The 26,271-nt window shown below is 34.3% G+C and overlaps 1 protein-coding gene across 1 annotated transcript in view; it reads left to right on the forward strand.

The window, feature by feature from the left end:
* Positions 1-6,134: 6,134 nt before the first annotated feature.
* LOC137646220 (flagellar attachment zone protein 1-like) overlaps positions 6,135-26,271 on the forward strand; it is a 36,497-nt gene continuing 16,360 nt past the window's right edge. The window contains exon 1 of the mRNA XM_068379375.1: positions 6,135-7,476. Within this exon, the coding sequence (XP_068235476.1) occupies positions 6,135-7,476 (1,342 nt within the window). The remainder of the gene's footprint in view (positions 7,477-26,271) is intronic.

The raw sequence follows: 26,271 nt of genomic DNA on the forward strand, positions 1-26,271 counted from the left end.
CCCCTTATGGCCACAGTAATTTTCAAGGCACCACAGAACCTAACAAACCCACCTAACCTAACCTAGGGGCCCTGTACCCCTACCGGGGGGGGCTTCGCCCCCCCTGCGACCCCCCCTTAAGGCCGCAGTAATTTTCAGGGCACCACAGAACCTAACAAACCCACCTAACCTAACCTAGGGGCCCTGTACCCCTACCGGGGGGGGGGGGGCTTCGCCCCCCCTGCGACCCCCCCTTTAACCAGGGGTAAATTTGAATATATATATTTTGTTAAATCACTTCTTAACTTAAACGGTAGATGACGATGAAGATGTGGAAGGTTGTGGTTGACCCTCCTTTACAGATTTGGTACAATACCACACATGTCTATCCTCACGAAAATGTAAAGCCGAATCACATTTACCACACTGGACACTTAAAGGTAATACGGAATGCTCCCTTAGAAAACGATTCACTACTTCAGGAGTTCCATTATAATTCCCATGAAATCTGCCGATCACATCAAAATAGGAATAACGACATATTTCACACAACCGTACCGGAGGATCCATGACAGTCAAGTGACGTGTGATGAAAATATAGAAACCGGAACTTTTGAAAACCGAAAACAAACGACAATCACGGGTTTCTCCCATAATGAAATAGGGAAAAAAACAAAATACTATCGTTTACAATGTTATATTGCACGAAAAACAGATCCTTGAAACAAGACTGAGAGACCAATGAATCGTCCAATAATAACCCTTGAAAAGAACCCAGTAGTATTTAGATTGGAGGAGCGACATTAGTGGGAGGAGCAAATGCGCATTCAAGCAAATATTGTCACATTGCGCAATGGGGAGGAGCCAAGTAAGATGAAAACAGATATACAAACGAACAAGAGCTACCTTGCGTGCCCATGGAAAGATATACACTAAACTTAGAAAAAGTCAAGACCTTCAATTCCTGAAATATTTTTTTTCTCTGTAAGTATGCATTAGCGACAATAATGTATTGAGAAGAAGTGTTTTGTTATCACGTGCTTTACTAGGAAAATATATTAATATAATACATTTCCCAATTTGGTTGAATCCAAAACTTTACCGCGAACTGTCCAAGGACTTAATTATATTACACTTGAAAAAAAAAAGTAATTTTAATCGGAAAGTCTCCTTAAAAAATATACTGTTCTCATCCGAATTTCGGTAAAATACAGGCGAGCGTAATTCTTACCCTACTATGTAATTATCTTTTACGGGTTAGTAACTGTAATATCACTCCTTTACGTCAATAATACGTTATTAAAACTGAAAATGCCTGGCAACATTTATACCAGTATTTTAATTTTTTTTTTTGTTAACGGCAAAATTTAAACTGTACATTACGCTCGTAAAAAAAGTCATCATTATTAATTTCAATTACATTAATATACTAATTTAATTACATCAGGAATCATTTTTATCACTTCGTTAATAGGTAACTTGAATATATATGCAATTCTAAATAAATACACCAGTAATATATAAATCAAATACACAAGTAATACAGATCAGTATATATATATATATATATATATATATATATATATATATATATATATGTATATGTATATGTATATGTATGTATATATATATATATATATATATATATATATATATATATATATGTATATGTATATGTATATGTATGTATATATATATATATATATATATATATATATATATATATATATATATACACAAGCAAACAAATGCATACGTTTCTAGTCCACAGCCGGACAAAGGCTTCAGACATGTTTTTAATTATGTCTGGGGTTTAGCCAATTTTCATCATATTTTTTGCATTTTAATCAAACCAACGTCATCTTATCAAAAAACAAAATGCCTACATTTTCTATAGATTCAATAACAGCGATGTATAACCCTACTACTTAATGCACATCTAAATTAGAATTCAATTTGAGGAACCAACATTCAACTGACCTTCACACCTTCAGGGCTCGCAGGGAAATGCTCTGAAAACCATAGGAATTTCCCACAGCCAATCACAGGGCTTCAACAGAACCCCTTTGTAAGCCAGTCTCTTATTGGCTTAAACTTTCGTTATTTGGCTAAGGTGTTTAGAAGCTGTCCTCCTATTGGTTAGACACTTCCAGTCAATTTTGATTCCAGAGGGTATTACCACAACGAATTATCTTGCGTTGAGTGGCATATCAAACAATATATTTGACTAATAATAAATATATGAACTAATATACCAAACTAGAAATTTGTTAAAAAGCAGAATTTAGATTTATAATAAAACGTCAAAAGAAAAAAAGAAAAATTGAAAGACCTTGGTAAACAAGCCAACGAGGTGGTTGGTTCTTCCAATATAAATTCTGTATCTTCCATACAGTCAGTAAATGGCTGTAATCACTCTCTGTAATAACTTCTGTAATTTTGAGAGAAGGAATTGAAAATATGTATCAATATTATTATGTTTTATAGTACAGTTTTGCGGGTCAAGGCGATACAAAAACTCTTTCACAACGTTAAGGAATTTCCGCTCAGAAAGTGATATGCATATATATATATATATATATATATATATATATATATATATATATATACCATATGCAAAGACCGAATAGCTAATCAAAAATGTTTCAGTAACTACTGGTGAATTAATAATTTTATATCAGATTATTATACAGTTACCTAAGCTAAGTACCATTCTCATATGTACTCTGATTTATATATTTATATATATATATATATATATATATATATATATATATAAGGGACTGGCTGGCAAAATCTAACTGAGGGGTTTCGCGTCAATAGGCTCAGGGAGGCATGATAATGATGATAATATATATGGATATATACTGTACATACCTACACACAGATAAGTAGGTATGTATGTACATATATACGTGTGTGTTTACATACATACATACATACATACATACATACATACATACATATGGAAATAAATATATATATATATATACATATATAATATATATATATATATATTTATATATATATATATATATATATATGTATATATATATATATATATATATATATATATATATATATGCATATTAATTTGTAAGTATGTATGTATCTGTATGGATATATATATATATATATATATATGTTCCACAGGGTAGTGTTCTTGGCCCATTACTTTTCATACTATATACACATGACATGTGGTTTGGCCTAGAAAATAAGCTTGTTGCATATGCAGATGATGCTACTCTCTTTGCATCAATTCCATCCCCTGAATGTAGATCTGGGGTTGGTGAATCCCTTAATAGAGATTTAGCTAAAATTAGTGCATGGTGCAAATTATGGGGTATGAAGTTGAATCCTAACAAAACTCAAAGTATGATTGTAAGTAGGTCAAGGACGGTGGCTCCTCAACATCCGGATCTCAGTATTGATAATGTTTCTTTAAATTTGTATGACTCTTTCAAAATTTTAGGCGTGATTCTTGACAGCAAATTTACTTTTGAGAAACATATAAGGTCTGTGTCTTCTTCAATTGCACAAAAAATTGGCTTATTGAGAAAGTCTTTTAAGATATTCGGTGATCAATCTATTCTGAAAAAGTGTTTTAATTCTTTTATTCTACCTTGTTTTGAGTATTGTTCTCCTGTCTGGTCTTCAGCTGCTGATTCTCATCTTAATTTGTTGGACAGAAACTTACGGTCTATTAAATTTCTTATTCCTGATCTAGATATTAATCTCTGGCACCGTCGATCAATAAGTTCATTATGCATGTTGCATAAGATTTTTCATAACTCTGACCATCCTTTACATTCAGATCTCCCTGGACAATTCTATCCTGTTCGTAATACTAGGCAGGCAGTTAATTCTAATAGCCAGGCCTACTCCATCATAAGACTCAATACTACGCAGTACTCTAGAAGTTTTATTCCAGCTGTTACCAAGTTGTGGAATGATCTTCCTAATCGGGTTGTTGAATCAGTAGAACTTCAAAAGTTCAAAGTTGGAGCAAATGCTTTTTTGTTGACCAGGCGGACATGAGTCTTTTTATAGTTTATATATGACATATTTGTTGTTGACGTTGTTAATAGTTTACATATGATATATCTCTTTTGACATTACTTTTTTTTAGAATGATTTATTGTTAATTTGTTCTCTTCAGTTATTTATTTCCTTATTTCCTTTCCTCACTGGGCTATTTTTCCCTATTGGAGCCCCTGGGCTTATAGCATCTTGCTTTTCCAATTAGGGTTGTAGCTTGGATAGTAATAATAATAATAATAATAATATATATATATATATATATATATATATATATATATATAATATATATATATATGTGTGTGTGTGTGTGTGTGTGGGTGTGTGTGTGTTAGTATATATACACATACGCTATATATATATATATATATATATATATATATGAATATATACAAGCATATACATACATGCATACTATATTATATATATATATATAATATATATATATAACATATATATATAACATATATATATATATATATATATATATATATATATATATATAATATATATATATATATATATATACATATATATGTGTGTGTGTATACTGTACACACATACATACATATATAATTGTATGTAATATATATATATATATATATATATATATATATATATATATATATATATACAGAGAGAGAGAGAGAGAGAGAGAGAGAGAGATGACCATTTCAGAATCGTCGTTGTAAACATCTTCGATTGAGCTCCCAAAGTCTGCAGGATTTTCTCGTCTTCACTGAATCTTTGAGTCGGTTTTCTGAGAGAGAGAGAGAGAGAGAGAGAGAGAGAGAGAGAGAGAGTCAAGACCATTTCAGAATCGTCGTTGTAAACATCTTCGATTGAGCTCCCAAAGTCTGCAGGATTTTCTCGTCTTCACTGAATCTTTGAGTCGGTTTTCTGAGAGAGAGAGAGAGAGAGAGAGAGAGAGAGAGAGAGAGAGGAGAGAGAGAGAGAGAGAGAGAGAGAGGACCATTTCAGAATCGTCGTTGTGGACATCTTAGGTTGAGCTCCCAAAGTCTGCAGGATTTTCTCGTCTTCACTGAATCTTTGAGTCGGTCTTCTGAGAGAGAGAGAGAGAGAGAGAGAGAGAGAGAGAGAGAGAGAGGGAGAGAGAGAGAGAGAGAGAGAGAGAGAGGGAGAGAGAGAGAGAGAGAGAGAGAGAGAGAGAGAGAGAGAGAGAGAGAGAGAGAGAGAGAGAGAGAGAGAGGAGAGAGAGAGAGAGAGAGAGAGAGAGGACCATTTCAGAATCGTCGTTGTGGACATCTTAGGTTGAGCTCCCAAAGTCTGCAGGATTTTCTCGTCTTCACTGAATCTTTGAGTCGGTCTTCTGAGAGAGAGAGAGAGAGAGAGAGAGAGAGAGAGAGAGAGAAGACCATTTCAGAATCGTCCTTGTAAACATCTTCGATTGAGCTCCCAAAGTCTGCAGGATTTTCTCGTCTTCACTGAATCTTTGAGTCAGTTTTCTGAGAGAGAGAGAGAGAGAGAGAGAGAGAGAGAGAGAGAGAGAGAAGACCATTTCAGAATCGTCGTTGTGGACATCTTATGTTGAGCTCCCAAAGTCTGCAGGATTTTCTCGTCTTCACTGAATCTTTGAGTCAGTTTTCTGAGAGAGAGAGAGAGAGAGAGAGAGAGAGAGAGAGAGAGAGAAGACCATTTCAGAATCGTCGTTGTAAACATCTTCGATTGAGCTCCCAAAGTCTGCAGGATTTTCTCGTCTTCACTGAATCTTTGAGTCAGTTTTCTGAGAGAGAGAGAGAGAGAGAGAGAGAGAGAGAGAGAGAGAGAGAAGACCATTTCTGAATCGTCGTTGTAAACATCTTTGATTGAGCTCCCAGTCTGCAGGATTTTCTCGTCTTCACTGAATCTTTGAGTCGGTTTTCTGCCAGGACTTCAGTATTATTTCGTCTCTATTGATTTTTTGCTAGGCCTTGAACTGTTTCTCAATGGCTGCTACGGAATTATTTTGTCTCCAGCGTTGACTGAAAATCTTCATCTTCCTTGGCTCCAGGAATTCTTCGTCTTCAGAGAAATGTGTCAATATTTTTTTTTTCTAATTTTGATGCTATATTCGTTAGCCATGGAAGGCACTGAGTAAAACTGTACTATTCAAAATGGTTAGATTTATGACTGACAGACTAATTTCAATGGGATCTTTGACAGCTTTAGGCGTCATGGCATGGTGCTGGGGAGGCGAGGATTCACATAGAAAAGCTGAAAAACTCTTAGATTCAATGGATCGGGAAGAAATGGAGAGACAGCAATCAGCAGTCTACGATGGGGCAAATTATGTTGCCGAAGAAACTAAGGAACACGCACAATTAGAGGAAGCATCACAAAATGATCTTAGTGAGGAGTTGGACGGAGCAGAAGAGGGAATTAAGTTATTTGACGATTTCATCGCTAGAAAACACCAAGAGACGTTAACGACCAATGACTTACAACGCATCTGTGAAGTGCATGGAGCAGAGGAAGAAGAATTAAATGCAGAATTAGATGGAGCGAATAAGAAAATTAAGGATCTTACGGGAAGGCTGGAGATAGCTGAAAGTCAAAACAATGAACTTCGAGAGGAGCTTTCGTCCAAGACATTTGTTCAGGTAAGAGAAATTGATGTATGTAATAACATCGGTAACTTAGCTTTAATGGATGATTTACAAAGAGCAAATAACAATATAGAGTCACTTTTTGTAAGTCTAGAAAAAGCTGAAGCTCGAAACGATCAAATTCGTGATGAGCTTTTCGCCAAGGCATACGTAGAAATGGAATTAGTAAATGCCCGTGAGGAAATTCGGATACTCGAGAAGAAGCTGGAGATAGTAACAGAGGATCTCAAGATAGCTAACGAGAAAATTCTGGAAAAGAGCGACTTGGAGGAATACGTCGAAAGTGCTGATAAGGAGATCCGAACACTCTGGGCTGAATTGGACAGCGTCAAGGCTGAAAACAAGAGACTGAAGACCGAAAACGTTTGTGAAAAGGCAGCTTCAGAAAGTGAACTTAATGCTGCAGTAGAAGAGGTCTATAGAATAGGGACTAAATTGGATGCTGTCCTGGAGGAGAACAACATATTGAGGACTGAACTATTAATCAAGAAAGACTTGGTGTGCGACCTGGATATGGCTGAGGAGGAACTGGATAAACTCTGGAAAGAAATTGCTGGTGTTAAAGAAGAGAATAGACGACTGAAAAGAGACCTCTCGGAGGAGAGAGCCACAAACAATGCGTTGATGGAGGCCGACGAGAAGAAAAAAATTCTGGAAGAAGAAATTAGGAATCTCACTTCCGTGGCAGACGAATTTGCAATTTATAAGGAAAAGTATCAAGAGGTGATGGAAAGAAATACTAAGCTGGAGATGGAATCAAACCATAAGAATTACGCTATTAGCCAACTTGTAGACGGTCTCTCTCAAACACACCCCGAGTTGAAGGAATTATATCTCATGGACATTTCTGGTGAGCAGACTGGGGATTTGATATGGGATAGCCAGTTAAATAGATTCGCCCTTCAAGAGACGAGAAGGCAGGGCTGGAAAAAAAAACTAAGAGGAATTATATCCCAACACAAAATATGAAAAAAACTGGGGATTATAATATCGCCACCAAAAAAAATAAAAAATATAAAAAATGGTGATTATAATATCGCCACCAAAAAAAAAAAAAAAAGTGATTATAATATCGCCACCAAAAAAAAAAAAATGGTGATTATAATATCGCCACCAAAAAAAATAAAAAGTATAAAAAATGGTGATTATAATATCGCCACCAAAAAAAAAATATTTATAGGAAAAAGGGAATAAAATTTGTTTGATTTTATTTTGGAAAGGAATTTTTTTTTTTCTGTTTAGTTTTGTTTGGAAAGGAATAATCTTTTTTGTTAAGTTTTGTGCTTCACCCATTATAGACAGGTTCAGGACATCAGTTTAACTGCAGAGGACACCAGAAACGATTGGGCTTGAGGGACGCTTGGATGGACTGCCCCCAGCTTAAAGGACGCAAGGCTAACTTTCCAGCTTGAACGATGCTTGGAATAATCTGGAGGACTGGTGCTGCAGAGGGAAGAAACCTGGCTGAGTTTAGTATGCTATGTACCTTGATGGGGTGTACAGGACCTTTGTCAAGTGTACAAATGGTCGGATATCTAGATCTATTCCTTTGGATACCAACCTTCGGGTGGTTCTGGGGGCATAATCTAGAAGACTGGCTATGCAGAGGGATGAAGCTGGGATTCTTCTAGTATGCAGACAAGTTCTTGGAGGTTGAACCAAGACATCTTTGGCTGGGAAGAGAAGCTACATCTTTTGGAAGTAGTCCTTCATCAGTCCGAATTTTTAGGAACTCGCAGCTGTGGAGCATCAAATAGCAGGAGCAGAAGATAGTAACAGCTAGCAAAAGTTAGCAGCAATGGGAAAGCAACGGTTAGCAGTAGCTAGCAGCAGTCGCAGCTGAAGTTAGCAGCAGTATGCAGCAGACGTTAGCAGAAGCAGCTAGCAGCAGCTAGGAGCAACAGCAAGCAGCATGTGCTAGCAGCAGCAGCTTGCAGCAGCAACAGTTGCAGTAGCGAGCGGCTGCAGCAGAAGCAAGCAGCAGCTACAGCAGGCTGCAGAAGCAGCAGCAGCTAGCAAAAGCAGCAGTAGCTACCAAAGTAGCAGCAGCTGCAGCTAGCAAAAGCAGCTGAAGCAGCAGTCTGCAGAAGCAGCAGTAAGCAGCAGCAGCAGCCGCAAGCAAGAGCAGCAGTAGCAGCAGCAAGCAGCAGCACTAGCAACAGCAGCTTGCAGTAGCAAATAGCAGCAGCTAGTAGCCGAAAGCAACGTTGCAGCATACAACAGCTAGCAATAGCAGAGACTGCAGCTAGCAGCAGCAGTAATTAGCAGCTACAATTGATAGTAGCTAACAGCATCAGTTATGTGAGAGAGCAGAATCTGCCAACAGCTGTGGATCGTGAGAAACACCAAGAACAGATGCAGCAAAAAAAAAAAAATGAAAATACTAAAAAAATTTAAAAAGAAATGAAAAAAAGGCAGCAGACAGAGGAGGAAGTGAAGGAGGAGGAGAAGCAGCAAAAAAAAAAAAAAACAATAAACAAAAAAATGGTGATTATAATATCGCCACCAAAAAAAAAAAAAAAATAAAAATGGTGATTATAATATCGCCACCAAAAAAAATAAAAAATATTAAAAATGGTGATTATAATATCACCACCAAAAAAAAAAAAAGAAAAAATGGTGATTATAATATCGCCACCAAAAAAAATAAAAAATATAAAAAATGGTGATTATAATATCGCCACCAAAAAAAAAAAAAAATAAACGGTGATTATAATATCGCCACCAAAAAAAAAAAAAAAATGGTGATTATAATATCGCCACCAAAAAAAAAAAAAAAAAAATGGTGATTATAATATCGCCACCAAAAAAAAAAAAATATAAAAAATGGTGATTATAATATTGCCACCAAAAAAAAATAAAAAATATAAAAAATGGTGATTATAATATCGCCACCAAAAAAAAAGAAATATTTATAGGAAAAAGGGAATAAAATTTGTTTGATTTTATTTTGGAAAGGAATTTTTTTTTCTGTTTAGTTTTGTTTGGAAAGGAATAATCTTTTTGTTAAGTTTTGTGCTTCACCCATTCTGGACAGGTTCAGGACATCAGTTTCACTGCAGAGGACACCAGAAACGGTTCAGCTTGAAGGACGCTTGGATGGACTGCCCCCAGCTTAAAGGATGCAAGGCTAACTTTCCAGCTTGAACGATGCTTGGAATAATCTGGAGGATTGGTGCTGCAGAAGGAAGAAACCTGGCTGAGTTTAGTAGGCTATGTACCTTGATGGGGTGTACAGGACCTTTGTCAAGTGTACAAATGGTCGGATATCTAGATCTATTCCTTTGGATACCAACCTTCGGGTGGTTCTTGGGGCATAATCTAGAAGACTGGCTATGCAGAGGGATGAAGCTGGGATTCTTCTAGTATGCAGACAAGTTCTTGGAGGTTGAACCAAGACATCTTTGGCTGGGAAGAGAAGCTGCATCTTTTGGAAGTAGTCCTTCATCAGTCCGAATTTTTAGGAGCTAGCAGCTGTGGAGCATCAAATAGCAGGAGCAGAAGATAGTAACAGCTAGCAAAAGTTAGCAGCAGTAGCAGAACCAGCAGCAATGGGAAAGCAACGGTTAGCAGTAGCTAGCAGCAGTCGCAGCTGAAGTTAGCAGCAGTATGCAGCACACGTTAGCAGAAGCAGCTAGCAGCAGCTAGGAGCAACAGCAAGCAGCATGTGCTAGCAGCAGCAGCTTGCAGCAGCAACAGTTGCAGTAGCGAGCGGCTGCAGCAGAAGCAAGCAGCAGCTACAGCAGGCTGCAGAAGCAGCAGCAGCTAGCAAAAGCAGCAGCAGCTACCAAAGTAGCAGCAGCTGCAGCTAGCAAAAGCAGCTAAAGCAGCAGTCTGCAGAAGCAGCAGTAAGCAGCAGCAGCAAGCAAGAGCAGCAGTAGCAGCAGCAAGCAGCAGCACTAGCAACAGCAGCTTGCAGTAGCAAATAGCAGCAGCTAGTAGCCAAAAGCAACGTTGCAGCATACAACAGCTAGCAATAGCAGAGACTGCAGCTAGCAGCAGCAGTAATTAGCAGCTACAATTGATAGTAGCAAACAGCATCAGTTATGAGAGAGAGCAGAATCTGCCAACAACTGGGGGTCGTCAGAAACACCAGGAACAGATGCAGCAAAAAAAAAAAAATGAAAATACTCAAAAAAAATTAAAAAATGAAAAAAAGGCAGCAGACAGAGGAGGAAGAGAAGGAGGAGGAAAAGCAGCAAAAAAAAACAATAAACAAAAAAATGGTGATTATAATATCGCCACCAAGAAAAAAAAGAAAATAGAAATGGTGATTATAATATCGCCACCAAAAAAAAAAAATAAAAATGGTGATTTTAATATCGCCACCAAAAAAAAAAAAAAAAAGGTGATTATAATATCGCCACCAAAAAAAAAAAATATAAAAAATAGTGATTATAATATCGCCACCAAAAAAAAAAAAAATGGTGATTATAATATCGCCACCAAAAAAAAAAAAAAAAAAAAAAAATGGTGATTATAATATCGCCACCAAAAAAAATAAAAAACAAAAAAATGGTGATTATAATATTGCCACCAAAAAAAATAAAAAACAAAAAAATGGTGATTATAATATCGCCACCAAAAAAAATAAAAAACAAAAAAATGGTGATTATAATATCGCCACCAAAAAAAATAAAAAACAAAAAAATGGTGATTATAATATCACCACCAAAAAAAATGGTGATTATAATATCGCCACTAAAAAAAAAAATGGTGATTATAATATCACCACCAAAAAAAACAAAATAAAAAAAATGGTGATTATAATATCGCCACCAAAAAAAACAAAAAAAAACAAAAGAATGGTGATTATAATATCGCCACCAAAAAAAAACAAAAAACAAAAAAATGGTGATTATAATATCACCACCAAAAAAAAAAAAAAAAAATGGTGATTATAATATCGCCACCAAAAAAAAATAAAAAACAAAAAAATGGTGATTATAATATCGCCACCAAAAAAAATAAAAAACAAAAAAATGGTGATTATAATATCGCCACCAAAAAAAATAAAAAACAAAAAAATGGTGATTATAATATCGCCACCAAAAAAAAATGGTGATTATAATATCGCCATCAAAAAAAACAAAAACAAAAAAATGGTGATTATAATATCGCACCAAAAAAACAAAAAAAAAGAAAAAAATGGTGATTATAATATCGCCACCAAAAAAACAAAAAAACAAAAAAATGGTGATTATAATATCGCCACCAAAAAAAAAATGGTGATTATAATATCGCCACCAAAAAAACAAAAAACAAAAAAATGGTGATTATAATATCGCCACCAAAAAAACAAAAAACAAAAAAATGGTGATCATAATATCGCCACCGAAAAAAAAAAGTGGTGATTATAATATTGCCAAAAAAAAAAAAAAAAAAAAAAAAAATGATTATAATATCGCCAACAAAAAAAAACAAAAATAAAAAAATGGTGATTATAATATCGCCACCGAAAAAAAAATTAAAAATATAAAAAAAAGGTGATTATAATATCGCCACCAAAAAAAAATGGTGATTATAATATCGCCACCAAATAAAAAACAAAAAACAAAAAAATGGTGATTATAATATCGCCAACAAAAAAAAAAAAATAAAAAAAAATGGTGATTATAATATCGCCACCAAAAAAAAATAAAAAATATAAAAAAAGGTGATTATAATATCGCCACAAAAAAAAAAAATATTTATAGGTAAAAGGGAATACAAGTTTTGTTTGATTTTATTTGGAAAGGATTTTTTTTTTTCTGTTTAGTTTTGTTTGAAAAGGAATAGTCTTTTTGTTAACTTTTGTGCTTCACCCATTCTGGACAGGTTCAGGACATCAGTTTCATTGGAAAGGACACCTGAAACTATTCGGCTTGAATACAAAAACCAAAAAAGAAAAAAAAAGGAGCACCAGCAAGAGGAGGAAGAGAAGGAGGAGGAGAAGCAGCAAAAAAAAAACCTAAAAAAAATAAAAAAATAAAAAAAAATAAAAAAAAAAAGGAGCAGCAGCAAGAGGAGGAAGAGAAGGAGGAGGAGAAGCAGCAAAAAGTAAAAAAACCTAAAAATAATACATAAATAAAAAAAAAAAAAAAGAGCAGCAGCAAGAAGAGGAAGAGAAGGAGGAGGAGAAGCAGCAAAAAATAAAAAAACCTAAATAAAATACATAGATAAAAAAAAGGAGCAGCAGCAAGAAGAGGAAGAGAAGGAGGAGGAGAAGCAGCAAAAAAAAAAAAAACCTAAAAAAATGAAAAAATTTAAAAAAAGGAGCAGCACAAGAGGAGGAAGAGAAGGAGGAGGAGAAGCAGCAAAAAAAAACCTAAAAAAATACATAAATAGAAAAAAAAAAAGGAGCAGCAGCAAGAGGAGGAAGAGAAGGAGGAGGAGAAGCAGCAAAAAGAAAAAACCTAAAAAAAATACAAAAATAAAAAAGAAATAAAAAAAAAAGGAGCAGCAGCAAGAGGAGGAAGAGAAGGAGGAGGAGAAGCAGCAAAAAATAAAAAAACCTAAAAAAAATACATAAATAAAAAAAAAAAAAAGGAGCAGCAGCAAGAAGAGGAAGAGAAGGAGGAGGAGAAACAGCAAAAAATAGAAAAAAACCTAAAAAAAATACATAAATAAAAAAAAAGGAGCAGCAGCAAGAAGAGGAAGAGAAGGAGGAGGAGAAGCAGCAAAAAAAAAAAAACCCTAAAAAAAATAAAAAAATAAAAAAAAGAGCAGCAGCAAGAGGAGGAAGAGAAGCAGCAAAAAAAAAAAAAAAAAAAAAATACAAAAAAAAAAAAAAAAAAAAGGAGCAGCAGCAAGAAGAGGAAGAGAAGGAGGAGGAAAAGCAGCCAAAAAAACCTATTAAAATAAAAAGAAAAAAAAAGGAAAAAAAAGGAGCAGCAGCAAGGGGAGGAAGAGAAGGAGGAGGAGAAGCAGCAAAAAAAAAACTAAAAAAAATACAAAAAAAAAAAAGGAGCAGCAGCAAGAGAAGGAAGAGAAGGAGGAGGAGAAGCAGCAAAAAAAACCTAAAAAAAATAAAAAAATAAAAAAAAGGAGAAAGCAAGAGGAGGAAGAGAAGGAAGAGGAGAAGCAGCAAAAAAAAACCTAAAAAAAAATAAAAAAATAAAAAAAAAAGGAGAAAGCAAGAGGAGGAAGAGAAGGAGGAGGAGAAGCAGCAAAAAAAGAAACCTAAAAAAATACATAAATTTAAAAAAAAAAAAAAAAATGAGCAGCACCAAGAAGAGGAAGAGGAGGGGAGAAGCAGCAAAAAAAAAACCTAAAACAAATACAAAAATGAAAAAAAAAATAAAAAAAAGGAGCAGCAGCAAGAAGAGGAAGAGAAGGAGGAGGAGAAGCAGCAAAAAAAAAAAAAAAAAAAATTACAAAGTAAAAAAAAAAAAAAGGAGCAGCAGCAAGAAGAGGAAGTATTTGGACTATGGAAGATGGACAGAAAAAGGAACTTTGTTTTGAGGAGGAAATATCCTTTGATGTAGTGGTACATGCCTACATTATAGGATAAAGTACTGTCTCAGTTGGAAGGATCAAGTATTTGGACTATGGAAGATGGACAGAAAAAGGAACTTTGTTTTGAGGAGGAAATATCCTTTGATGTAGTGGTACATGCCTACATTATAGGATATTGTACCATCTCAGTTAGAAGGATCAAGTATTTGGACTATGGAAGATGGACAGAAAAAGGAACTTTGTTTTGAGGAGGAAATATCCTTTGATGTAGTGGTACATGCCTACATTATAGGATAAAGTACCATCTGAGTTGGAAGGATCAAGTATTTGGACTATGGAAGATGGACAGAAAAGGGAACTTTGTTTTGAGGAGGAAATATCCTTTGATGTAGTGGTACATGCCTACATTATAGGATAAAGTACTGTCTCAGTTGGAACGATCAAGTATTTGGACTAAGGAAGATGGACAGAAAAATTAACTTTGTTCTGAGGAGGAAATATCCTTTGATGTAGTGGTACAGGCCTACATTATAGGATAAAGTACTGTCTCAGTTGGAACGATCAAGTAGTTGGACTATGGAAGATGGAGAGAAAAAGGAACTTTGTTTTGAGGAGGAAATATCCTTTGATGTAGTGGTACAGGCCTACATTATAGGATAAAGTACTGTCTCAGTTGGAACGATCAAGTATTTGGACTATGGAAGATGGACAGAAAAAGGAACTTTGTTTTGAGGAGGAAATATCCTTTGATGTAGTGGTACATGCCTACATTATAGGATAAAGTACTGTCTCAGTTGGAACGATCAAGTATTTGGACTATGGATGATGGACAGAAAAAGGAACTTTGTTTTGATGAGGAAATATCCTTTGATATAGTGGTACATGCCTACATTATAGGATAAAGTACTGTCTCAGTTGGAACGATCAAGTATTTGGACTATGGAAGATGAACATAAAAAGGAACTTTGTTTTGAATAGGAAATATCCTTTGATATAGTGGTACATGCCTACATTATAGGATAAAGTACTGCCTCAGTTGAAACGATCAAGTATTTGGACTATGGAAGATGGACAGAAAAAGGAACTTTGTTTAGAGGAGGAAATATCCTTTGATGTAGTGGTACATGCCTACATTATAGGATAAAGTACTGTCTCAGTTGGAACGATCAAGTATTTGGACTATGGATGATGGACAGAAAAGGGAACTTTGTTTTGAGGAGGAAATATCCTTTGATGTAGTGGTACATGCCTACATTATAGGATAAAGTACTGTCTCAGTTGGAACGATCAAGTATTTGCACTATGGATGATGGAGAGAAAAATGAACTTTGTTTTGAGGAGGAAATATCCTTTGATGTAGTGGTACATGCCTACATTATAGGATAAAGTACTGTCTCAGTTGGAACGATCAAGTATTTGCACTATGGATGATGGAGAGAAAAATGAACTTTGTTTTGAGGAGGAAATATCCTTTGATGTAGTGGTACATGCCTACATTATAGGATAAAGTACTGTCTCAGTTGGAACGATCAAGTATTTGGACAATGGAAGATGGACAGAAAAAGGAACTTTGTTTAGAGGAGGAAATATCCTTTGATGTAGTGGTACATGCCTACATTATAGGATAAAGTACTGCCTCAGTTGGAACGATCAAGTATTTGGACTATGGAAGATGGACAGAAAAAGGAACTTTGTTTTGAGGAGGAAATATCATTTGATATAGTGGTACATGCCTACATTATAGGATAAAGTACTGCCTCAGTCGGAACGATCAAGTATTTGGACTATGGAAGATGGACAGAAAAAGGAACTTTGTTTAGATGAGGAAATATCCTTTGATATAGTGGTACATGCCTACATTATAGGATAAAGTACTGCCTCAGTTGGAACGATCAAGTATTTGGACTATGGAAGATGGACAGAAAAAGGAACTTTGTTTTGAGGAGGAAATATCCTTTGATATGGTGGTACTTGCCTACATTATAGGATAAAGTACTGTCTCAGTTGGAACGATCAAGTATTTGGACTATGGATGATGGACAGAAAAAGGAACTTTGTTCTGAGGAAGAAATATCCTTTGATATAGTGGTACATGCCTACATTATAGGATAAAGTACTGTCTCAGTTGGAACGATCAAGTATTTGGACTATGGATGATGGACAGAAAAAGGAACTTTGTTCTGAGGAAGAAATATCCTTTGATATAGTGGTACATGCCTACATTATAGGATAAAGTACTGTCTCAGTTGGAACGATCAAGTATTTGGACTATGGAAGATGAACATAAAAAGGAACTTTGTTTTGAATAGGAAATATCCTTTGATATAGTGGTACATGCCTACATTATAGGATAAAGTACTGCCTCAGTTGGAACGATCAAGTAGTTGGACTATGGAAGATGGAGAGAAAAGGGAACTTTGTTTTGAGGAGGAAATATCCTTTGATGTTGAGGTACAAGCCTACATTATAAGATAGAGTACTGTTTCAGTTGGAAGGATCAAGTAGTTGGACTATTTTTAAGGAGGAAATATTCTTTGATGTAGTGGTACATGCCTACATTATAGGATAATGTACTGTCTCAGTTGGAACGATCAAGTATTTGGACTATGGAAGATGAACAGAAAAATGAACTTTGTTTTGAGAGGGAAATATCCTTTGATGTAGTGGTACATGCCTACATTATAGGATAAAGTACTGTCTCAGTTGGAACGATCAAGTATTTGGACAATGGAAGATGGACAGAAAAAGGAACTTTGTTTTGAGGAGGAAATATCCTTTTGATGTAGTGGTACATGCCTACATTATAGGATAAAGTACTGTCTCAGTTGGAATGATCAAGTATTTGGACTATGGAAAATGGACAGAAAAATGAACTTTGTTCTGAGGAGGAAATATCCTTTGATGTGGTGGTACAGGCCTACATTATAGGATAAAGTACTGTCTCAGGAGGAGGAAATATCCTTTGATGTAGTGGTACATGCCTACATTATAGGATAAAGTACCATCTGAGTTGGAAGGATCAAGTATTTGGACTATGGAAGATGGACAGAAAAGGGAACTTTGTTTTGAGGAGGAAATATCCTTTTGATGTAGTGGTACATGCCTACATTATAGGATAAAGTACTGTCTCAGTTGGAATGATCAAGTATTTGGACTATGGAAAATGGACAGAAAAATTAACTTTGTTCTGAGGAGGAAATATCCTTTGATGTGGTGGTACAGGCCTACATTATAGGATAAAGTACTGTCTCAGGAGGAGGAAATATCCTTTGATATAGTGATACATGCCTACATTATAGGATAAAGTACTGTCTCAGTTGGAATGATCAAGTATTTGGACTATGGAAGATGGACAGAAAAAGGACCTTTGTTCTGAGGAGGAAATATCCTTTGATGTAGTGGTACAGGCCTACATTATAGGATAAAGTACTGTCTCAGTTGGAACGATCAAGTAGTTGGACTATGGAAGATGGAGAGAAAAGGGAACATTGTTTTGAGGAGGAAATATCCTTTGATGTAGAGGTATAAGCCTACATTATAAGATAAAGTACCGTCTCAGTTGGAAGGATCAAGTAGTTGGACTATTTTTAAGGAGGAAATATCCTTTGATGTAGAGGTACAAGCCTACATTATAGGATAAAGTACTGTCTCAGTTGGAAGGATCAAGTAGTTGGACTAAGGAAGATGGAGTGGAAAAGGAACTTCGTTTTGAGGAGGAAATATCCTTTGATGTTGAGGTACAAGCCTACATTATAAGATAGAGTACTGTCTCAGTTGGAAGGATCAAGTAGTTGGACTATTTTTAAGGAGGAAATATTCTTTGATGTAGAGGTACAAGCCTACATTATAGGATAAAGTACTGTCTCAGTTGGAAGGATCAAGTAGTTGGACTATGGAAGATGGACAGAAAAAGGAACTTTGTTTAGAGAAGGAAATATCCTTTGATGTATAAGTACAAGCGTACATCATCAGATAAAGTACAGACTCAATTGGAAGGATGAACTACTTGGACTAAGTCATCAATCATCATAAAACATTTATGGTACACAAATAAATATTAAATGTTGTTATCGGTTGTTATCGGCTAGCTGGAGTGAGGGATGTTAGCCGAAACCTTTTTCGGTGAAAATTGGCAACCTCTGGCAAGGCGTAAAAACTCATAAGTTCAAAGCCCAGAACACTGGCTCCTCTTCTTCATCAGATAGCATCAATTATCCTAAGATATTCTTCTGGTGAATTTTGAATTGTTCAGATGATGAAACAAGGGAGGGAAGGAGAGTCGCTGGAACCAAGCCTGCAAAAATGGAAGTGGGCTAAACCCACCTGATGAGCCCTTTGGTCTGGGCGAAACCCTCAGGTGCGTCACTTCGGTATTAGTAGTACTGGTAATATTATGTATGAATGAAATCAATATATATATATATATATATATATATATATATATATATATATATATATATATACATATATATATACATATATATATATATATATATATATATATATATATGTGTGTGTGTGATAAATTTTGCACATTTAGACGTGTTGTCCTTATTCAAATAAGCCATATATATTTTGATACATCAATGTCTGGATTCTCTTACAGACCTCACGATCAGAGCCCCAGGCGGAACCACTCAAAGACAATAGCTTCTGACCGGCCGGGAATCGAACCCTGGTCCAGGAAACTTGTAACAACAGTGACTTACCACTTCGTGGCTAAGTAATAAGTCACTGTTACAAGTTTCCTAGACCAGGGTACGATTCCTAGCCGGTCAGAAGCTATTGTCTTTGAGTGGTTCCGCCTGGGGCTCTAATCCTGAGGTCGGTAAGAGAATCCAGTCATTGATGTATCAAAATATATATATATGGCTTATTTGAGTATATATATATATATATACATATATATATATATATATATATATATATATATGTATATATATATATATATATATATATATATATATATATATATATATATATATATATAGATAGATATATATATATATATATATATATATATATATAGATAGATAGATATATATATATATATATATATATATATATACACACACACACACATATATATATATATATATATATATATATATATATATATACATAAATGCTTTTGGGACACAACTTCTCTATAATGGAATTTTCATTGAAGGTATTTTCCTTAGTGACGTCAATGTGTTTCATACAGGAATCCTCAATTTCCTCAGCTTCTTTAAGTTTTCAGGTAAAAGCTTTTACTTTGATAAACCTTGATTATTCCTCTTTATAATCTATTCACTACAACACTGTCTCGACAAAACTATATCTTCATCAAGTGATTATTGATTAACTTAAGTTTACAGTTCCTCTTGTATATGAGGTTTTACAATGATAAAAGGAAATGTAAACATGTTAATCAATGAGGCCTTGATAAAGACACAGTTTTGTCGAAGCAGTGCTGTATTATTATTATTATTATTACTATCCAAGCTACAACCCTAGTTGGAAAAGCAAGATGCTACAAGCCCAGGGGCTCCAACTGGGAAAAATAGCTCAGTGAGGAAAGGAAATAAGGAAATAAATAAAAGAAGAGAACAAATTAACAATAAATCATTCTAAAATAAGTAACAACGTCAAAACAGACATGTCATATATAAACTATTAACAACATCAAAAACAAATATGTCATAAATAAACTATAAAAAGACTCATGTCCGCCTGGTCAACAAAAAAGCATTTGCTCCAACTTTGAACTTTTGAAGTTCTACTGATTCAACTACCCGATTAGGAAGATCATTCCACAACTTGGTAACAGCTGGAATAAAACTTCTAGAGTACTGCGTAGTATTGAGCCTCGTGATGGAGAAGGCCTGGCTATTAGAATTAACTGCCTGCCTAGTATCACTAGTAGTGAATAGAATAAATGAAGAAAAATAGTCACAGTTTCTTGGACCAAAGGCTTACTCCTGCAAATCTAGAGAAGTCGAGGAAATACGAGGATTCCTGTAGGAAACACATTGACGCCAACTAAGGCAATCGCTTTCAATGAAAATTGCATTAAGAGAGAAGCTGTATTCTGCAGAGCGCTAGTACCAATCAGGGCTACCCATACTAGATTGGTCAGCTGAGAGCGATCAGACAAAAAATCTCCCACCATCATCAATCCGCGGTTGGCCAGAATGGTGATGTAAACTGATCAAATCCCAGATATAAATTCACATGCTTGAGGCCTTTGTCATGCAGTGGATTAGAAATGGCTGCATTTGTTTTCGCCAGTGGTCTCTATCTTCAGTTTTTGAATCAGTACTTCTCCATTCATCAAATCCTACTTCTCGCGCTTCATAGTCCTCAGCCATGTAGGCCTGGGTCTTCCACCTCTTTTATTGCCTTGTGGAGCCCAGTTGAACGTTTGGTGAACTAATCTCTCTTGGGGGAATGCGAAGAGCATGCCCAAACCATCTCAATCTACCTCTCACCATGATCTCATCCACATTATTATCATTATTATTATTATTATTACTAGCCAAGCTACAACACTAGTTGGAAAAGCAACATGCTATGAGCCCAAGGGCCCCAATAGGGAAAGAAAGCCCAGTGAGGAAAGGAAATAAGGAAATAAATAAATGATAAGAATAAATTAACATTAAATCATTCTAAAAACAGTAACAACGTCAAAACAGATATGTCCTACATAAACTATTAACAACGTCAAAAACAGATATGTCATATATAAACTATAAAAACTATAAAAAGACTCATATCAGCCAAGTAATATGGCACTCGAGTAATCTCTCTTATAGCTTCATTTCCAATCCTGTCCTGCCAACTCCCAATATCCTTCTGAGGGTTTTGTTTTCAAAACTTGCAAAGATATTAACGACGAATATCAAATCCCAGGAAAACCATGTTGGAGCTTTTAGATCCAGTGATATTTAGTTTTACGAGATTATTTCCATTAAGTTTATTTATTGTTCTTAGGTTATCTCCAGTTTATTTTCACTATTATTATTATTATTATTATTATTATTATTATTATTATTGTTATTACTATCCAAGCTACAACCCTAGTTGGAAAAGCAAGATGCTATAAGCCCAGGGGCTCCAGCAGGGAAAAATAGCCCAGTGAGGAGAGGAAATAAGGAAATAAATAAATTAAGAGAACAAATTAACAATAAATCATTCTAAAATAAGTAACAACGTCAAAACAGACATGTCACATATAAACTATTAACAACATCAAAAACAAATATGTCATAAATAAACTATAAAAAGACTCATGTCCGCCTGGTCAACAAAAGAGCATTTGCTCCAACTTTGAACTTTTGAAGTTCTACTGATTCAACTACCCGATTAGGAAGATCATTCCACAACTTGGTAACAGCTGGAATAAAACTTCTAAATTACTGCGTAGTATTGAGCCTCATGATGAAGAAGGCCTGGCTATTAGAATTAACTGCCTGCCTAGTATTACGAACAGGATAGAATTGTCCAGGGAGATCTGAATGTAAAGGATGGTCAGAGTTATGAAAAATCTAAAGTAATTTATGGTTTATTGTTTATTGTTTATCGTCAATAACGCTAAGCAGGAAATTATTTATTATCATTTCTTTTAATAATGAGGATTTGAAAACATCATTGGGTTTGACCTCCATTACGAGAACAGTTGGCAAAAACTCTTAAAACGTTTTCATCGACCTTTGGCCTTCGATAAAGGATTTTAATTTGAGATAACATATTTTTAATGAAAGGTCCACTATATATATATATATATATATATATATATATATATATATATATACATATGATATATATAATATATATAGATATATACATATATACAAATGATATATACAGTATATACATGATATATATATATATATATATATATATATATATATATATATACATATATATATATATACATATATACATATATACATATATATACACATATATATTATTTATCATATTAAACATATGACAAAAAATTAGAAGGAATTTTTAACCTGTTATTAGAGGAAACAATAAGAGAGATTACCCGAGTGCCATATGTGCATAAGATCATGGTGAGGGGTAGATGGAGATGGTTTGGGCATGCTCTTCGCACTCTCCAAGAGAGATTAGTTCACAAAACTTTTAACTAGGCTCCACAAGGCACTAGAAGAGTTAGAAGACCCAGGCTTACATGTTTGGCGTGAAGTAGGAGATGATGAATGGAAAAGTATTGATTTAAAACCTCAAGCTTAAGACGACTGGCGAAATCTAACCAAGACCATTGCGTCGATATGCGTAGGATGATGATAATGATGATGATGATTAAATATTTGTATTTCAGTCGTTGTCTTCAGACTTGGAGACAGTACGTAGTAGCTACTTTTTAGTACATGACCCAAATTAACCTATTGATGTTTGGAATGGTGATATCCTGTCTTAAAATCTTCACTAAACTCACAATTTATTACTTCCTAAAGACTGATTATTTTTCATTAGTTCCTAATAGAGTAATGAAGAACTTTTTTTTAAATGCAAGTTAAAATTACAGCATATCGTATAACACGGTTAGCTTTAAGCATTCTTTTACAATATCCAAACTCATTCTCTCTTCCAGATGACAAGTTCTCCATCACTGATGCGAATAAATCTTTGGACATGATAGTGGCAAATCCTTCTACTTCTATTCTAGCTTCCTGGACAAGCCATAGAAATAACAAAATCACCCTCGAAGGACTTCATATTTTAGGAAACTATCGTCACTGAAAAATTGAATCTATACACAATTCAATCGAATCAAATACATGGAATTTCTTTGACATTCATAGAAGTGGTAAGGTAAGTATCAAAAGCCTTCGATTCCTCAATGAATTCTCTGACCTCACAAAACCGTAATGAAGAAACCAGGAAATAAGAACAAAAATCAGTTATTGGTGATTACTTTAAAAAAACACTCTTTCTTCAACCTTTAATGTCAATTAATTGTTTCAGTCTGAATCATAAAAGAAAAAATTTCAAGTTAACTTCGAATACAAAAGACTTAGTTTATTGCAAAATCACCGTCAAATAGGGTCTCATGGAGGTTTAAAGGTCGCTCATGAATGGCAGAAGCGAGGGACAGTGACAATGCCCTAGCGAGACAATGCTCTAGAGACTGATAAGTGCCCAGTCCCCCTCTCACCCTGAGCAAGGACCAGGATGGGCCGGGCAATGGCTGCTGATGACTCAGCAGGTAGAGCTATAGGCTCCCAACTACATCCTTAGCTCACAAGGATGGTGAGGTTGCGGACACCACAAGAAACTATCGAGCTTGAGCGGAACTCGAATCCCCGTCCAGCAGATCGCCGGAGAGGGATGTTTCCAATAGGCCATCACAACCCTAGAATTCTGTGCGTTAATTATATGGCAATTCAATCAGTGCGAGATGCGAAAAAGATCTTCAATTAATTCTTTATTATTTTACCTCATAAAGTTACAACGTTATATTTAAATTTAATAATGTATCTATTATTCTTGAACTAATACGAATAAATCATGTTACAAATGGTTACATACCTTCGCCTATATCCCGTTGTATTTTACAATTAATAATCAATCTATTGTTCTTGAACTAATACGAATAAATCATAATACAAATGGTTACATACCTTCGCCTATATCCCGTTGTATTTTACAATTAATAATCAATCTATTGTTCTTGAACTAATACGAATAAATCATAATACAAATGGTTACATACCTTCGCCTATATCCCGTTGTATTTTACAATTAATAATCAATCTATTGTTCTTGAACTAATACGAATAAATCATGTTACAAATGGTTACATACCTTCGCCTATATCCCGTTGTATATCACACAATAGGCGATTGAATTATGCATATTTTCTACTAGTTTCACGCAAATTGGATAAAAATTGATCATGATATAGCGAAAAGATGTTTTTAACCTTTAAAGGGCCTTGAACTTCGACCCAATAACTTCCAAAATATAATCAAATTGTCGTTGGATCATGGCCAATCATTCCACCAAATTTTATGAGATTCGGTCAAATAGTTTTTGAGTTATGAGAATCACAAACAAGCAAACATACAAACATAAATGCATAAATACACGCCTATCAAAACTTAACCTTAACAGCGAAGTTGGCGAAGGTAATAAAATGGTTTGGTAGGTGTTCTTTCATATTACAAATAAATATTCATACTCACTTTTGAGCTACCAAACAATCAAAGGAAAAAACCAATTCTGTACACTGCTGTTAGTTACATCATTAGGGTATTTTCTGCTTTTAGTTGTTATTAACTGATAAGTAAAACTATAATAAAATTGGTTTACAATTGATCTTTCTAACAGGCGAATGATTGTTAGCTTAATATAACGAATATATCAAATGTTGTGGAAAATTTTCAATGCAATGTCTTTTCAAAGTCTTTCTTTCCAAGGGAGTGATTACTGAGCCAGGCAACTGAAGAAATTGGGTATCTAAGTCATCTACTTTAAGCATTAGAATCAAGAGCACCAAAATGACAGAAACAGAATAACAGAATGGGTCCCTAGATATGGCAAAATTAAAAAAAAAAAAAAAAAAAGCACGGGAAGAAAGAGAAGACGAAGGATTCACGAGCTAAGAAAATTTGATGGTAAAGACTGGCATAGAGAGAACACTAACAAAAGGCGAGTGGAGGTACATGTCTGAGTCCTTCATCCTGCAGTGGACTAGTCACGGCCGAGGATGATGATATACTGTATATATATATATATATATATATATATATATATATATATATATATATATATATATATATATATATAAAGTATAAGTATATATACATATATACATAAAAAGTATATATGTATATGTATATATATATATATACTTATTATGTATATATGTATATATACTTATACTTTATATATATATATATATATATATATATATATATATATATATATATACATGTATGTATATATATGTATATATATAAAGTATAAGTATATATACATATATACATAAAAAGTATATATATATATATATATATATATATATATATATATATATATATATATATATATATATATGTATATATATATATATGTATATATATATATATATATATATATATATATATATATATATATATATATACATATATATATATATATATATATATATATATATAATTACATAGAACATGTTCCAGGTTCTAATTAGATTACAGTGTCATACTGTAAAAATATTGATTTAAATAACTTATACAGATGAAAGAATTTAACAAACACAAACTTTCCGTCTCAACTATCTAAGATATGAATAAGTTACGTAAGGACAAGCAAAATTCAAAACATGGCAGTTTATTTTTCGACCTTTTGCTCAACCTTCACCTTGATTTTTGACCTTAACATGTATAATTTTGCGTGGATTTCCATACATTCAAATATGAACCAAGTTTGAAGTCTCTGTGGCAACGATGTCCAAACTTATTTCTGATTACGTGAATTTGACAATTTGCTTTACCTTGACCTTGACCTTAGACCTTGAAATTCTAAAATTTAATAATTTCCAGCTTTTTACATAAGTTAATCCCTACAAGCAGAAAAGCAGGCTGCTACAAGCCAAAGGGGCTCCAATAACAATGCAGTCTCATTACTTGCATATTACTTTAAACGGTTCTAGTAACCTATTAATATTTCTCCCTATTTATAGACCTTTCGCTTAAACCGTAAATATCTACTTACCACATAAAAATAACTCTATACTAACGTTACCTTTCACATTCTATTACAATGCCTATACCAAAAGCTTTTCACGTGTTATAATGTTGGCGTAAAATGATAAATTATCCATAACCAATCGTATAATATTCAAAAGAACCCACCTTCATGTCTGGCCACAAATACATAACTAATCATTATTTACTATAGGAAAACAATTATATTTCGTTTCCCCAGTATGTTTCCCCCACCCAAAACCCCGAGTTCCCACTGGAGGTCCCCCATTATCGTAGGATATAGATGTATATATATTTCTGAAACTATTCATTTGCGACGGAAACGAGTGTCATTTTTGAAGAGATCGTAATTTTTTCTATAAAAAACAGTAGTTGTTTTCCTAAGTTACATTGCCATGTAATTCACTACAAAATTACCAAATAATGTACTTGCCACTGACAGCATCAGCCTAAGTCCTTCGCTATTACGTCCACTGATATTTCACTAA

Source organism: Palaemon carinicauda, chromosome 1 (genome assembly GCF_036898095.1).
Source record: "Palaemon carinicauda isolate YSFRI2023 chromosome 1, ASM3689809v2, whole genome shotgun sequence".
In the NCBI taxonomy this organism is placed as follows: domain Eukaryota; kingdom Metazoa; phylum Arthropoda; class Malacostraca; order Decapoda; family Palaemonidae; genus Palaemon; species Palaemon carinicauda.